Below are 17,752 nucleotides of genomic sequence, written 5' to 3'. Positions count from 1 at the left end.
TTTTTTTTTTGGCGGTACGCGGGCCTCTCACTCTTGTGGCCTCTCTCGTTGCGGAGCACAGGCTCCGGACGCGCAGGCTCAGCGGCTGTGGCTCCATGGGCCCAGCCTCTTCCACGGCACGTGGGATCTTCCCGGACCGGGGCACGAACCTGTGTCCCCTGCATCGGCAGGTGGACTCTCAACCACTGTACCACCAGGGAAGCCCTAGAAGTGCTTATTTACTTGGTTTTTTGCTAAACACATTTAACTTACCAAATAAGTTAAACAACTCATTTGAACTAATTTGTGATATCAAACTAAATCCTATAGTATCTTAAGAGCAAATTTATTACATTCTATTTTATATAGTATCTCTCCGTAGCGGGCAAAATTTACTTTTGATAATAATGTTTGAAGAATTTATTTACCTGGATTTTAAGTATTTTCTCTGTAATTTAATTATACAATTTCTTGCAAATCAAAACTACAATGAGGTGTATCACCACAACAGTCAGAATGGCAATCATCAAAAAATCTACAAACAATAAATGCTGGAGAGGGTGTGGAGAAAAGGGAACCCTCCTACACTGCTGGTGGGAATGTAGATTGGTGCAGCCACTATGGAAAACAGTATGGAGGTTCCTTAAAAAACTAAAAATAAAACCACCATACGACTTAGCAATCTCACTACTGGGCGTATACCCTGAGAAAACTATAATTCAAAGAGTCACGTACCACATTGTTCATTGCAACACTATTTACAATAGCCAGGACGTGGAAGCAACTTAAGTGTCCATCGACAGATGAATGGATAAAGAAGATGTGGCACATATATACAATGGAATATTTCTCAGCCATAAAAAGAAATGAAACTGAGTTATTTGTAGTGAGGTGGATGGACCTAGACTCTTGTCATACAGAGTGAAGTAAGTCAGAAAAACAAATACCGTATGCTAACATATATATGGAATCTAAAAACAAAAAAGTGGTTCTGAAGAACCTAGGGGTAGGACAGGAGTAAAGACGCAGATGTAGAGAATGGACTTAAGGACACGGGGAGGGGGAAGAGTAAGCTTGGACGAAGTGAGAGAGTGGCATGGACATATATACACTACCAAATGTAAAACTGATAACTAGTGGGAAGCAGCCGCATAGCACAAGGAGATCAGCTTGGTGCTTTGTGACCACCTAGAGGGGTGGGATAGGGAGGGTGGGAGGGAGACACAAGAGGGAGGGGATATGGGGATATAAGTGTACGTATGGCTGATTCACTTTGTTATAAAGCAGAAACTAACACACCATTGTAAAGCAATTATACTCCAATAAAGATGTTTAAAAAAAAGTACAATGATTATGCAATTTCTTGTTTTGTTAATTTCTAAATTTTTGAAGAACAAACTTAGCAGCTTGCTACATATTTTAATGAGATATAATTGCTTACTACTTAATTCAACATTCTGCATCATTTAAAACAATATATTAGAGGGATTTGGTATAAGCCAGTCATACTGTTAGTGTTATGTGGCAATAATAATTGGTTCAGCAAACTCTTACTGTTTTTTAAGTCATCTTGAAGCTAAGGAATGCTGTGCTTTTGTTCGGGATATTAATGCATTATTATACTTTTGTTTCCTTAAAGCTTTAAAAATGAACAGCCCCTGAAATGTCTGCTGATGTTACTTATTCCTCTCTCATGACTTGTTAGTGAAGATAATTTACACTTTTAATCAACTCTCATAATCTGTTGTTAAAACTTTGTTGGAAACAGCTTTATAAGGAAAATAAAACATTAAGCAATGTGTTAGAGCATGTCGTAAAGTCAGAGAAGGTAAGGACTATAGTTTACTGTGTATGGGTGACAGCCCTTAATAAAATTGTTAGCCTTCTTAGTAATTTTTGACATTCACCATAGTCTGACATTCACTATGAATTCGTTTGTTTTGAGGTGGTCACTGCTAAAGTGGTAACTTGGAATACATGCTTTTTACTTTAGGCCAACTTCTTCAAGTGGTCAGAGCAGCCAATGGTGCCCAGTATATCTTTCAGCCTCAGCAGTCAGTAGTTCTACAACAACAGGTTATACCACAAATGCAGCCTGGTGGAGTACAAGCTCCTGTTATACAACAGGTAAAAATCTTTAAGTTTTGACCACCATGGGGTTCTTTTTTTTCTGCCTCTGTATGAATTCTCTGGGTGTTTCCCATCCCTTTTTCCATAGCTTTGTCTATACAAATTCTTAGACTCTTCTCTAATACTACACAACCTGTCATTCTGAATTCCTCCTGTACACCTCACAGCTTAACTTAAAGTATGTTTAAGACTCAATTATTGTTATCCCTACTCATCCTTTATCATCCTCCCCCTCGCTTTTTATAAGTGGCACCACTCTCCATCCAGCCTCCTAAGCTAGTTATTCAGCATTCATTCAACACACATTTATTGGGTGGCTACGTATCAGGGTCTTTGCAAGAGACTAGAGATTTAGGAGTGAAAGAAGCAGGCATGAGTCCGGTTTCATGATGGTTATGTATTATCTGGAAGCAGGTATGTGGAATCCTCCTTTTTGCTTACCTCTAATATCGAAGGTATCATGAAATCTTACCAATTCTTTTTAATAGTTTCTTTTTTTCAGACTGCAGTTTAAACATGCTTTCAGTCCCTTAATATATTTGAAACTAGTTTTCTTTTCCCACACTCTCTTTTGTCATTCCTTAGTTCATGCTCTCATAATTTCTCACTTAAAATACTGTGTTATCCTCTTAATTGATTTCCCTGCCTCCAGCCTTGTGCCCTCCTAACTTGACTGCTACTCTATATTTATAGTCATTGTTCTAAAAATCTTTTAATGATTTCCCATTGCTTATTGGAAAAAGTGTAAACTCCTCAGCATGGGTTATGAGATCTTTTTTGGGTTCTTTTTTTAAAATTTTTTCCACATTTTATTTTTTGCCATGCTTCCAGTTGTTACCTGGTTCAGCTGCTGTTTATATCAACATTGACAAATATTTGCACATGCCTGTGTGCCAGGCATGTACTGTGAGGATACAGATGAAAGAGAAATGGTTATTTTCTTGAGGAACTAGTATACTTTGAAAAAGAGACAGATACATAAACAAATAATGTTAATATGATAGTACAATGATAGAGATACAGAGGAGGAACATTAATCCAGCCTACTTACAGCCTTCCAAATTTGTCCTGTTGGTACTTCTGGGTTTCACTTGATGCTATTCTGTTTAGAATGCCACCTTTGGCCTTCCTTCTAGCAGTTCTCTCCAGTCCCCCGCAAACAAACAAACCAAACAGAAAAAGCCTGGCTAATCTCCCAAAACACAAATAGGAGCTCAACTGTTGCCTACTAGGAAGGCTTCCCTGACCAGGCCTTGTCCCCCCAAGCTGAATTTAGTACTCTCTCCTGTCTTTTCATAATGCTATATATTGAGTTGTTATTGCTTTGTCTATTGCATCATTAATCTGTAAACTTCTTAAAAGAAATAGTCTTATTATTTTTGCTTTCCTTGAACCTAATGACAAGGAATTGCCATTTAGTGCTTTTAATTTATCACTAGGCATTCTCTGCTTTTTATTTAATAACTATAATTATAAATATGTTCATTATAATAGATATAATTACTATTTGTTAATAGGTTCTTTTTGAGTTGTGGTTTACTTTAGAATCCTAGGATGCAGAGGCTGGAAGGAACTTTAGAAATCATCTGATCTGGTGGTTTACAGCTTTGATTGCGTGATTAGAATTACCTGGGGAACTTTAAATAAAATGAATAGATGTCATCTTATACCAATTAAATCAGAATATTAGGAGTGGGGGCTTAGGTATAAGGGGGTTTTTTTGGGGTTTTTTTTGTGGTACGCAGGCCTCTCACTGTTGTACCCTCTCCCGTTGTGGAGCACAGGCTCCGTGGCCATGGCTCATGGGCCCAGCCGCTCCGCAGCATGTGGGATCTTCCTGGACCAGGGCACAAACCCGTGTCCCCTGCATTGGCAGGCGGACTCTCAACCACTGCGCCCCCAGGGAAGCCCAGGTATCAGTATTTTTAAGTTACCAGGTTGTTATAATTTATAGCCAGCATTGAGAACCATTGACCCTAATCTCACAGTGAAGAGAGGTTAAAGACTTGCCTCTGCTACATCTTTATCTGTGATCTTAGACAAAACTGGAACCCAGGGCTTCAGATTTCAGGGCAGTGTTCTTCATAGGGAGGCAGTGTAGCATAATAATAGCAGAAACAGAAAACCTAGGTTCACATTTTGCCTCTTAGTGACTTGACTGCAAGCTTTGCAAGTTATTAAACCTCTATACCTCAAGCAAATAAACTAATAACGTGTAACTCTTGGCCTGGAGTATGGCATATACATAGCAAGTACTTGATTAATGGAGCAATTATCTTCAGAAAATCTTTTTCCTTTAGAAATTTGAATGGTAAAATGAAAATTTAGTGGATCAGTACACTCACTAAACATTCCTCCCGTGCTTTGGTAGTTTTAACTATGTATGAGATATGGCAATTTGGGGTGATTCTTTTGCATTGGGGCCTATTTCAGTGCCAAGCAGTGAAACAGAGCTACTTGATTCTCTAGCTAGTTACTAATCTGTAGTTTTTCTTTTGCCTTAGGTACTGGCCCCTCTTCCTGGAGGGATTTCACCACAAACAGGTGTTATCATCCAGCCCCAGCAAATCTTATTTACAGGAAATAAGACTCAAGTTATACCTACAACAGTGGCAGCACCTACACCAGCACAAGCACAGCTAACCGCAGCTGGCCAACAGCAGCCACAGGCCCAGCCTGCTCAACAGCAAGCCCCGCTGGTGTTGCAGGTTGATGGGACTGGGGATACGTCATCTGAAGAAGATGAAGATGAAGAAGAAGACTATGATGATGAGGAGGAAGAAGACAAAGAGAAAGATGGAGCTGAAGATGGGCAGGTAGAAGAGGTAAGTTTCTAGTAAAAGACTAGAAGTAAGAAACTACTCAATCATTTCTTCTTTTACTTGGTTCCAAACTGATGAATTATATTTTTTTAGAGGCTGTTAGGGTACTATACCCTAAGATTTTTAGATTGTTCTGGATGTATTTATCTTTATAAAATATTTCTATAGCTGGTAACAAAAAAATGAATACCAAATTAAGTTGTACTTATAAAGGTGATGGAGACAGTGCATGTAATTCTAATTCTTTGGCTTATGCATTCATCATGATGTAGCTTAAAGATTATACATTGGTAAAACAGATAGATGTGGTAATCTTTTCCTTCAGTAATTTAAAACAACATTTCGGAAGGGAATAAACTTAAGAAAAGGCTAAATGTGACCGATTTATTCAAAACCTCCTTTTGTTCTGTATTCCATAACAGTTCCGTAGATAAACTTATCTACTCTTAGTGTCTATCTTCAGTTAAACAAACCATACTTTATCTTCTTTTTAATTTTAAAATTTTATTTATTTTTTTATACAGCAGGTTCTTATTAGTCATCCATTTTATACACATCAGTGTATACATGTCAATCCCAATCGCCCAATTCATCACACCCCCACCCCCACCCGCCGCCACTTTCCCCCCCTGGTGTCCATATGTTTGTTCTCTACATCTGTGTCTCAATTTCTGCCCTGCAAACTGGTTCATCTGTACCATTTTTCTAGGTTCCACATATATGCGTTAATATATATTTGTTTTTCTCTTTCTGACATACTTCAGTCTGTATGACAGTCTCTAGATCCATCCACATCTCTACAAATGACCCAATTTTGTTCCTTTTTATGGCTGAGTAATATTCCATTGTATATATGTACCACATCTTCTTTATCCATTCGTCTGTCGATGGGCATTTAGGTTGCTTACATGACCTGGCTATTGTAAATAGTGGTTCACTGAACATTGGGGTGCATGTGTCTTTTTGAATTATGGTTTTCTCAAGGTATATGCCCACTAGTGGGATTGCTGGGTGGTATGGTAGTTCTATTTTTCGTTTTTTAAGGAGCTTCCATACTGTTCTCCATAGTGGCTGTATCAATTTACATTCCCACCAACAGTGCAAGAGGGTTCCCTTTTCTCCACACCCTCTCCAGCATTTGTTGTTTGTAGATTTTCTGATGATGCCCATTCTAACTGGTGTGAGGTGATACCTCATTGTAGTTTTGATTTGCATTTCTCTAATAATTGGTGATGTTGAGCATCTTTTCATGTGTTTCTTGGCCATCTGTATGTACTCTTTGGAGAAATGTCTCTTTAGGTCTTCTGCCCATTTTTGGGTGGGTTGTTGTTTTTTTACTATTAAGCTGCATGAGCTGCTTATATATTTTGGAGATTAATACTTTGTCCATTGATTTGTTTGCAAATATTTTCTCCCATTCTTAGGGTTGTCTTCGCTTTGTTTGTCGTTTCCTTTGCTTTGCAAAAGCTTTGAAGTTTCATTAGGTCCCATTTGTTTATTTTTGTTTTTATTTCCATTACTCTAGGAGGTGGATCAAAAATGATCTTGCTGTGATTTATGTCAAAGAGTGTTCTTCCTATGTTTTCCTCTAAGAGTTTTACAGTGTCGATATTCCATTTAGGTCTCTAATGCATGTTGAGTTTTTTTTTGTGTATGGTGTTAGAGAGTGTTCTAATTCCATTCTTTTACATGTAGCTGTCCAGTTTTCCCAGCACCACTTATTGAAGAAGAGACTGTCTTTTCTCCATTGGATATCCTTGCCTCCTTTGTCATAGATTAGTTGACCGTAGGTGTGTGGGTTTATCTCTGGGCTTTCTCTCCTGTTCCATTGATCTATATTTGTATGCCAGTACCATATTGTCTTGATTACTGTAGCTTTGTAGTATAGTCTGAAGTCAGGGTGACTGATTCCATCAGCTCTGTTTTTTTCCCTCAAGACTTTGGCTATTCGGGGTCTTTTCTGTCTCCATACAGATTTTAAGATTTTCTGTTCTAGTTCTGTAAAAAATACCGTTGGTAATTTGATAGGGATTGCATTGAATCTGTAGATTGCTTTGGGTAGTGTAGTCATTTTCATAATATTGATTCTTCCAATCCAAGAACATGGTATATCTCTCTATCTGTTGGTATCATCTTTAATTTCTTTCAACAATGTCTTATAGTTTTCTGCATACACGTCTTTGTCTCCCTAGGTAGGTTTATTCCTAGGTATTTTGTTCTTTTTTTTTGTAAATGGGAGTGTTTCCTTAATTTCTCTTTCAGAATTTTCATCAGTAGTGTAAAGGAATGAAAGATTTCTGTGCATTAATTTTGTATCCTGCAACTTTACCAAATTCATTGATTAGCTCTAGTAGTTTTCTGGTGGCATATTTAGGATTCTCTATGTATAGTATCATGTCATCTGCAAACAATGATAGTTTTACTTCTCCTTTTCCAATTTGTGCTCCTTTTATTTCTTTTTCTTCTCTGATTGCCCTGGCTAGGACTTCCAAAACTATGTTGAATAATAGAGGTGAGAGTGGACATCCTTGTCTTGTTCCTGATCTTAGAGGAAATGCTTTCAGTTTTCCACCATTGATAATGGTGTTTACTGTGGGTTTGTCATATATGGCCTTTATTATGTTGAGGTAGGTTCCCTGTATGCCCACTTTCTGGAGAGTTTTTGTCATAAATGGGTGTTGAATTTTGTCAGACTTTTTCTGCATCTATTGAGATGATCATATGTTTTTTATTCTTCAGTTGTTTAACATGGTGTATCACATTGATTGATTTGCGTATATTGAAGAATCCTTGCATCCCTGGGATAAATCCCACTTGATCATGGTGTATGATCCTTTTAATGTGTTGTTGGATTCTGTTTGCTAGTGTTCTGTTGAGGATTTTTGCATGTATATTCATTGGTGATATTGGTCTGTAATTTTCTTTTTTTGTAGTATTTTTGTCTGGTTTTGGTATCAGGGTGATGGTGCCCTCATCAAATGAATTTGGAGGTCTTCCTTCCTCTGCAATGTTTTGGAAGAATTTGAGAAGGATGGATGTTGGCGCTTCTCTAAATATTTGATAGAATTCACCTGTGAAGCCATCTGGTCCTGGGCTTTTGTTTGTTGGAAGATTTTTAATCACAGTTTCAATTTCATTAATTGTGATTGGTCTGTTCATATTTTCTATTCCTGCTTCAGTCTTGGAAGGTTATACCTTTCTAAGAATTTGTCCATTTCTTCCAGGTTGTCCATTTTATTGGCATAGAGTTGCTTGTAGTAGTCTCTTAGGGTGCTTTGTATTTCTGCAGTGACTGTTGTAGCTTCTCCTTTTTCATTTCTAATTTTATTGATTTGAGTCTTCTCCCTCTTTTTCTTGATGGGTCTGGCTAATGGTTTATCAATTTTATCTATTCAAAGAACCAGCTTTTACTTTAACTGATCTTTGCTATTGTTTTCTTTGTTTCTATTTCATTTATTTCTGCTCTGATCTTTATGATTTTTTTCCTTCTGCTATCTTTGGGTTTTCTTTGTTCTTCTTCCTCTAGTTCCTTTAGGTGTAAGTTTAGATTGTTTGAGATTTTTCTTGTTTCTTGAGGTAGGCGTGTATAACTATAAACTTCCCTCTTAGAACTGCTTTTGCTGCATCCCATAGGTTTTGGATCGTCATGTTTTCATTATCGTTTGTCTCTAGATTTTTTTTTTTTTTTTGCGGTATGCGGGCCTCTCACTGTTGGGGCCTCTCCCATTGCGGAGCACAGGCTCTGGATGCGCAGGCTCAGAGGCCATGGCTCATGGGCCCAGCCACTCCACGGCATGTGGGATCTTCCCAGACCGGGGCATGAACCCATGTCCCCTGCATCGGCAAGCGGACTCTCAACCACTGCGCCACCAGGGAAGCCCCTGTCTCTAGGTATTTTTTGATTTCCTCTTTGATTTCTTCAGTGATCTCTTGGTTATTTAGTAACATATTGTTTAGCCTCCATGTGTTTGTGGTTTTTACGTTTTTTTCCCCTGTAATTGATTTCTACTCTCATAGCATTGTGGTCAGAAAAGATGCTTGATATGATTTCAGTTTTCTTAAATTTACTGAGGCTTAATTTGTGACCCAAGATGTGATCTATCCTGGAGAATGTTCCATGTGCACTTGAGAAGAAAGTGTAATCTGCTGTTTTTGGATGGAATGTCCTATAAATATCAATTAAATCTATCTGGTCTATTGTGTCATTTAAAGCTTGTGTTTACTTATTAATTTTCTGTTTGGATGATCTGTCCATTGGTGTAAGTGAGGTGTTAAAAGTCCTCCACTATTATGGTGTTGCTGTCGATTTCCTCTTTTATAGCTGTTAGCAGTTGCCTTGTGTATTGGGGTGCTCCTATGTTGAGTGCATATATATTTATAATTGTTATATCTTCTTCTTGGGTTGACCCCTTGATCATTATGTAGTGTCCTTCCTTGTCTCTTGTAACATTCTTTATTTTAAAAGTCTATTTTATCTGATATGAGTATTGCTACTCCAGCTTTCTTTTGATTGCCATTTGCATGGAATGTCTTTTTCCATCCCCTCACCTTCAGTCTGAATGTGTCCCTAGGTCTGAAGTGGATCTCTTGTGAACAGCATATATATGGGTCTTGTTTTTGTATTCATTCAGCAAGCCTGTGTCTTTTGGTTGGAGCATTTAATCCATTCACATTTAAGGTAATTATTGATATGTTTGTTCCTATTACCATTTTCTTAATTGTTTTGTGTTTGTTTTTGTAGGTCCTTTTCTTCTCTTGTGTTTCCCACTTAGAGAAATTCCTTTAGCATTTGTTGTAGAGCTGGTTTGGTGGTGCTAAATTCTCTGAACTTTTGCTTGTCTCTAAAGCTTTTGAATTCTCCATCGAATCTGAGTGAGATCCTTGCTGGGTAGAGTAATCTTGGTTGTAGGTTCTTCCCTTTCATCTAAGTATATCATTACACTCCCTTCTGGCTTGTAGAGTTTCTGCTTGGAAAATAGCTGTTAACCTTATGGGAGTTCCCTTTTATGTTATTTGTCATTTTTCCCTTGCTTCTTTCAGTAATTTTCTTTGTCTTTAATTTTTGCCAGTTTGATTACTGTGTGTCTCGGTTTGTTTCTCCTTGTGTTTATCCTGTATGGGACTCTCTGCGCTTTGTGGACTTGGGTTGCTATTTCTTTTCCCATGTTAGGGAAGTTTTCGACTATAATCTCTTCAAATATTTTCTCGGGTCCTTTCTCTCTTCTTCTGGGACCCCTATAATGCGAATGTTGTTGCGTTTAATGTTTTCCCAGAGGTCTCTTAGGCTATCTTCATTACTTTTCATTCTTTTTTTCTTCATTCTCTTCCGCAGCAGTGAATTCCACCATTCTTCCAGGTCACTTATCCATTCTTCTGCCTCACTTATTCTGCCGTTGCTTCCTTGTTGTGTATTTTTCATTTCAGTTATTGTGTTGTTCATCTCTGTTTGTTCTTTAATTTTTCTAGATCTTTGTTAAACATTTCTTGCATCTTCTCGACCTTTGCCTCCATTCTTTCTCTGAGGTCCTGTATCATCTTCACTATCATTATTCTGAATTCTTTTTCTGGAAGGTTGCCTACCTCCACTTCATTTAGTTGTTTTTCTGGAGTTTTATCTTGTTCCTGCATCTGGTACATAGCCTTTTCATCTTGTCTGTCTTCCTGTGAATGTGGTTTTTGTTCCACAGGCTGCAGGATTGTAGTTCTTGCTTCTGCTGTTTGCCCTCTGGTGGATGAGGGTATCTAAGAAGCTTGTGCAAGTTTCCTGATCAAACCATCCATTCTTATTGATTTTTTGTTGTGTATTTTTAGAAGCATGTGATTATATGTTTGTTTTCCTCAGTATTCCAGCTTAGTTACTTGTATTCAAGATGGTGTTTGTCTTACCACAGTTTTCACTGTTAATTGCCTTCTACAACTTAAGATGTAATCTTCTGGTTTATCTTAGCACAAACTTCTTCTAAATTATCTAAGTCAGGGGTCCCCACCCCCCTGGTCCGTGGACTGGTACTGGTCTGTGGCCTGTTAGGAACTGGGCCGTACAGCAGGAGGTGAGCAGCAGGTGAGCATGCGAAGCTTCCTCTGCCTTTCCCCATCGCTTCCATTACTGCCTGAACTATCCCCCGCCAATTTTTTTTTTTTTTTGGCTGTGCTGGGTCCTCATTGCGGTGCGCGGGCTGCTCATTGCAGCAGCTTCTCTTATTGTGGAGCACGGCACGTGGGCTTCAGTAGTTGTGGCGCACGGGCTTAGTTGCTCCGCGGCATGTGGGAGCTTCCCAGACCAGGGATCGAACCCGTGTCCCCTGCATTGGCAGGCAGATTCTTAACCACTGTACCACCAGGGAAGCCCCTCCCCTGCCAACTTTTTATCCATGATAAAATTGTCTTCATGAAACTGGTCCCTGATGCCAAAAAGGTTGGGAACTGCTGATCTAAGTAATGTTTTTTTAAAGAATACTGTTTTATTAAATATTGAATAGATGAAACAAATAAAAATATTTTATGATATAAACAACCCAATGTCCACATCTAGTTAAAAAAAAAATCCCTCTGCCTAAATAAAGTCCCCTGGGTGCCCGTCTCCAATCCCCGTCCTCTTCCTTCTGCCATCAGAGTAACCTTGCTCATGAATTTTGTGTTTATCGCTAACTTACCTTTATATTTTACCATATGTATTTGTATTCCTAAGGAGCATATTGTTTTGTTTTACATGTCTGTTTATAATAAAGTGAAATAATTGTGTATTCTTTTGCAAGTTGATTCTTTTTGCCGACATGGTATTCCTGAGGTTCATCTAAGTTGTTGCATATACCTATAATTATTTTCACTGTTAAATGATAAAAATTTATCCATTTTTGTGATATGTTGGACATTAGGGTTGTTTCTACTTGTTAACTGTTACAGTTATAAAATATTTTGGTATGTGTCTTCTGGGGACACATGTAAGAGTTTCTCTAAGTGTTGTACCTAAACCTTGAATTGCTGAATCATAAGGCATGCCTGTCTTCAACTTATGATAAAATGCCACATAGTTGTACTAATTACACTTCTGGCAGTCAGTGTGTATAATGGTGCATATGTCTATACATCTTCACCAATACTTGACATTGTCAGGCTGCTTAATTTTTGCGTCTGGTAGGTAGAAACTTTTGTTTCATTTTGGTTTTAATTTTTATTTCCTTGATTAATGATGAGTAGCAAAAGGCTTCTGCTACTCCACTTATTTTTTTTCAATTTTCTTTTTTGTTATAAACACCATAGCAAATTTTAAAAAGCTGTTTGAACAGAGAAAAATATCGTAGTTCTTGATTTCCCACGTGTACTTAAGGCAACCTCGCTGTGCTTCCCGGCTCCTTCCCTGGACACGGCGGGTTGATCAAGGGAAATGGGGTTTTCAGGTGGGGGTGCTGGGGGCAACCGTCATCTTTATTTACCAGGTGGCCTCTTTTGATTCTTTCATGCTTTTTCTGTAGGCAGTCAAATCAAAAGTGAAAAAATAGTTTTTCTTGCCTTGTTGCCTAAGCTGTATAATATTGCTTAGAAATGGCAATAGTGGTCGTAATTGCACACATTATGAATGTACTAAGTGCAAATTGTACACCTTAGAATGGTTTAAATGGTGAATTTTACCTCAGTAAATTTTCTTTTTACATTTACATTGGTGATACCTATTTTAAATTAAAGAATATATATACATATACATGTGTGTGAGTAGGTATAGGCCTAGACTTAATATCATCTTGATTATTTTTCTTTCCACCTTCATTTTGTCCTAGCTTCTCTTTCTTTATTAATTAGAAATCAGAGTTATATGTTTTATTTTCTGCCATGACTGAGGTCAAGGTTAACTTAGTTGGTCATTTTATGCTCTAGTTAGATCTTGGCCTTTAATTCTCTTTGATACTGAGACCAAGGTCCTCTCCCTTCTTTTTAAATATGATTGCCTTAACTATGCTCTAAGCCTCCACTAATACTAATTTGTATTCCTAGTCCTAGTCCTTAATGTAAAGACTATCCAGGCTGCCAAGCTGTTTTGTAACCCTGTTTTCCTATGCCAGTTTCACCATTGTTTTCCCTTTTACACTGCTGCTTCTGGTGGTACATACTACCATTATCTCATTAAACCTTCATATTTTGTTAGGTCCACTTCTAGGCATCTTAAAACAGTTACTGAAGAGAATCATCTTTTCATACTATTAGGAAAGAATAGAGGAAGTAAAGTTAAACATCTTTTCAGGCTTATAAATTATATAGCTTAACTATTTTAATTATTGTATTTAATTTCTTGCTGGAATTTCAGTGACATTGGTAGAGTCTTAACACAGCCAGTTAACAATATGTTCATGGTATATATGCATCTGTCTGGCCCTTGGTTCTCAAAGAACAATCAAGGTCTTTGTGTTTCTTTTCTCTGAATATTAGAAGGGTCTTTTTCTAGTAATACATGAAGTATAAGTAAATGAATTCTCCCTTTTTCATTTTTAGGAACCCCTCAATAGTGAAGATGATGTGAGTGATGAGGAAGGACAGGAACTCTTTGATACAGAAAATGTTGTTGTATGCCAATATGATAAGGTAAGGGTTTTATGATCAGGTTACTGACATTTTTTCTGTTGTAATTTCTTCCCTAAACCATCCTGTCTGCCTTGTTCGAGCATTTGGTCAGCTGATTGATGCCTCTTATATTCAGTATAAACAGTGTGAATGAAAACAATGTTATAGTTTAGTTAGATTATTTTAATAGAATGAGAAATTAATTTGTATAACTTTACAGTTGAAAAAAAAGTTATGAAAGAACTCATGGGAAGTATGCTGTTTTCACTTAAGACTGTGTCTCCCACCCTGTTAACAAAGTAAAGCTACTTTGTGGTTGCCTTTAACATGAATAGTAACTCAGTGGGATAACCCTGTTCTCCCTCTGACTTCAACTACCTCAAAACTAAAAGGTTTTAATTAAATTTCTGTAACCTTTTTTTTATTGCTAAGGAGAAAAGAACAATGGCAAAAAACAAGACTGATAACTAACAAAAGATACATTTTTACTGAAAATTGTTTTAAATTATTTAGCTTTGCTGTATTTTGGTAGCAGTAAAAAATTTTTAAACTAGGTTCTATGAGAATTAGTTATTGATTCCTTGATTTCTTAATTCTTAAAAAGGATGCTACTTTCCAAGTATTTTTGTTATAGTTATTGGCATTGTTAAAATTTTGGTTATTTGCTGAAACATTTAATTTGGAATAAATTTTTTTTCTGGTTATAATCATTAAATTTATAGTAAATCCACAAATTATATTGCATTTTTATAATTTTAGCAGAGGTCTTTAAAATGTGCTGAAAACTCTAACAGAAGTAGTTGGGTTTTGTTTATAAGCACTACTCATTCAGTAAATGTATATTTATTAAGTGCCTAAATGTGTCAGGTACTGGAGCTGAAGTCATTATTATACAAGATTTGTGCCCTGCATGCCCTCCTTTACAAATGATGAAAATCTTAAATTTGTGTTGCTTTTATAGAAATGAATATTATAAATAGCCATGTTTACTGCAAACAGATCTATAGGGAAAATGTTAAGAAAATAAATCTTATTTCCTAATGAAAAGGTAAAGTCAAGAGAGTTGAATACCAGTGAAATTATAGAATTAAATTAGTGAGGTCATTGATTCAGAGTTATCAGGGCATCCACTTTTGTACATTATGACTGCTAAGTAAGCACTTTTAATACCCTACACCAAGCACATTATAATAAAAGTAATTTCTCGTTACGTGCACATAGAGGAAGTGTATTGAAGTTAAAACAATGGGAGATACCAGTAAATCTTTATTTCCAGGAAGACTCAAGGGAACCTCTTGGCAGCCAAATTATCCAGGGCACAGTTTCATGATAGCAAGATGTCAGATTTATCAGTCAAGAGAGGACCTTTACCTTAGCTTGACTTAAGAATATGCTTCTAAGTATTTTCATATTATAAGTGACTAGTTGTATTCTCCTTTGTACACTTAATATTTTAAATGTTAAAATTGGTTTGTTTTGCTCCAAGAGATAATATTTGAATGTTTTAAACTAAGAAATTAAAAAATAGCTTTAAATAGTGTGTTGAATGATAAACAGTTATAAAGTTTGCAGAGATCTAATTTTTATAATCAAATGAGTTCTGGAGACTGGAGGGTTGAGTCTTGATGTTTTAGCCAACAGTAAAGAATGGTGTGTTCTGAAATGGGTGTGGGTGTGGTTTGAGGCAACTTGAACTTTAGGAGTTTATTTTTGAAGACTAAACTTTAGAATTTCAACAATGAGTCAATTTTAGAAGCAATCATAGAGTTATTGTATTGCTAATCAAATGAGAACCTTAAAGTTAATAATGACGCAGGGTTCTCCCATAAGTATGGGTGGATAGGGACTGATGGCATCAGGTATTGAGTCTTCAGCCTTATTTGTAGGTAATTTTATTTAATATGTTTGTCATTAGGAAATTTCAGAGGCCTTTTTTCCTGGCACTCGGGACACTCCTTCAGGAGGGCTTAATTTAAGGCCAATGAATTGTTAAGTTGTATTTTGTGATTTTTTTCAAGTAAAAATACTTACTACTTATTACTCAATATGACTTCAGTGCTTAGTATATGGACTATTATTTGATTCATGAAACTTCTACATTTGCTTTTTGCAAGTTGTCTTGTAGCAGGATGCAGTCAGTTTGTTTACTTGTCTGTGGAATTCCTTTTTCCTGGCTACTCAGCACTTGTTTGTTTGCTCATTTATTTATTTTATATATATATCACTTGTTAATTTAATTCCATGTCTTTCAGGTTGTAGTCACTTGGTTTGTACTGGAAATAAATTTGTATATCCATTTTTAGGATAGTTAATACTTTCTCTACAGGAAGTCAAAGAAAAGAGGAGACAGATATCTTTTTATTCAAAAAATACTTACAGAGTGTCTATGATGTCCCAGGGTACTATTCTAGGAACTTGAGATACACCAGTGAAAAAACAAAACAATCTCTGCTATTGAGAAGCTTACTCTAGTTGAGGGAGACAGATGTTAAAACATAGCAAACAACAAATAAATTACGGTTGACTCTTGTACAATGCTGGGGTTAATCAGCATGTAACATATAGGCAGTCCTCTGTATCTGTGCTTCCTCCACATGCATGTAGCCATCCAACCACAGACCACTTAATTCTGTAATATTTACCATTGAAAAATACCTATGTATAAGTGGATCTCTGCACTTCCAAACCCATACTGTTCAAGGGTCAACTGTAATTAATATGCTATGCTAGAAGCTGATAATTGGTATGGGAAATTATTAGAGTGGGAAAACGGAACAGGAACAAAGACTTGAAGAAAGTTAGCCCTGTCATTATTCAGTGGCATAACCTGCCTGTTGTGTGTGAGGAGCAAAAAGGAGGCCAGTGTAACTGGACTTGGGGGAGTAGTATAGTAGTAGATTAAGTCAGAGCTAGGTGAAGGCAGATGGTGTAGGAGGACATGGGCTCTTACTCTGAGTGAATTGGGAAGCTATTGGAAGGTTTCAAATAGACAAAAGTGATATCACTTACATTTTAATCTTAAAAAGATTACTTAGCTTTCTTTGTTGAGAGCAGAGAAGAAGCAAAGGTTGAAATGAGGAGATTAATAGAGGGATATTGTCATAATCCAAGTGAGTGATAATGGTGACTGAGGCTAGGATGATAGTACTGGAAGTGGTGAGAAGCAGCTGGATCTTGGATGTTTTGAAGGAAGAGTCAGCAGGATTTCCTGACTCTTGTATGTGCAGTAGCAAAGGAGGGATCAAGAATAAGTCCAGGAATTTTTTTTGATGAGGAATCAGACAGAAGCATGGAGATACCATCAACTTGGATGGGAAAGGCTGCAGATGGAGCAAGTTTGGGAAAGGAGAGTGGCTGGTTTTGGACATGTTAAGTGTTGTATCTGTTAGACATTCAAATCATCCATCCTAAGATGTTAGGTGTAATAATCTACATAATGTAATTAGACCAGAGTTATAAGACCACTTAATGCTGGAGTCTCTGTCCTGAATACTGTTTCACTTTATTGTACTCTATTTTGTTTTAATAAGTGAGAAAAAATTGACACATGTTAAATTTATATATAGCTTAAGTTAGTGATCTAGAGGAAAGGTATGGGAGTGATTTTCAAATATACAAAGTATTTGATTGTTTTTTAAATTAACTCCCAAAAGGCAGAACTACGATCAATAAGTAGAAGTTTGGAGTAAGCAGTTTTAGTAAGGGGTAAAGTATGAGTTATAAGAGAGCTATCCCAGGAAGGGATAACTTAATTTGCAGTTCTTTACCCCCCACTTTTAATCATACTCAAGCAGACAGCGAACAGTGATTTGCTAAGAATGTGTCATGGAGACTGTCTGCACAGGGATGTTAGACCATGGAATTTTAGCAGTGGGATAAGAAAATACCTGTATATAGTGAGAATTTCTGCAGTATTATATAAAACAGCCTGATAAGTAGAAAGCATCTTGGACTGGGGCAAGAGAATCATCTTTGTCACTTAACTGTGATATGCCCTTGGTCATACCATGGAACCTCTCCAGGCTATAATTTTCTCTTTTGAAAATGAAAGCCTGAAGTGGCAGTGATACTTAAAAGATGATTGGAAGGAAGGAAGAGAGAGTGAAGTCCTCGAAATCAGCTAAGGGATATTGTAATAAATCATATGACAAGAGGCTGTTGACATGGTAACTAAAGATTATTGATGGCCTTTTAGAAAACAGTTGCCAGGTGTCCTGAAGACAACTAAAATAGAATTAGAGAGAAAGTAATAATTAGAGAAATACTAA

At 36.9% G+C, this 17,752-nt stretch overlaps 1 protein-coding gene across 2 annotated transcripts in view; it reads left to right on the top strand.

The window, feature by feature from the left end:
• GTF2A1 (general transcription factor IIA subunit 1) overlaps positions 1–17,752 on the top strand; it is a 49,121-nt gene that overhangs the window by 23,030 nt on the left and 8,339 nt on the right. For both annotated transcript variants that reach the window (XM_007470466.1, XM_007470467.1), the window contains exons 6-8: positions 1,973–2,106; positions 4,614–4,934; positions 13,416–13,505. In XM_007470466.1, coding sequence (XP_007470528.1) covers positions 1,973–2,106; positions 4,614–4,934; positions 13,416–13,505 — 545 coding nt within the window. The remainder of the gene's footprint in view (positions 1–1,972; positions 2,107–4,613; positions 4,935–13,415; positions 13,506–17,752) is intronic.

The sequence above is a fragment of the Lipotes vexillifer genome, unplaced genomic scaffold, assembly GCF_000442215.2.
Source record: "Lipotes vexillifer unplaced genomic scaffold, Lipotes_vexillifer_v1.1 scaffold841, whole genome shotgun sequence".
NCBI lineage: Eukaryota > Metazoa > Chordata > Mammalia > Artiodactyla > Lipotidae > Lipotes > Lipotes vexillifer.
Note: the sequence above shows the minus strand (reverse complement) of the source record. Positions and strands in the feature narration are given on the sequence as shown.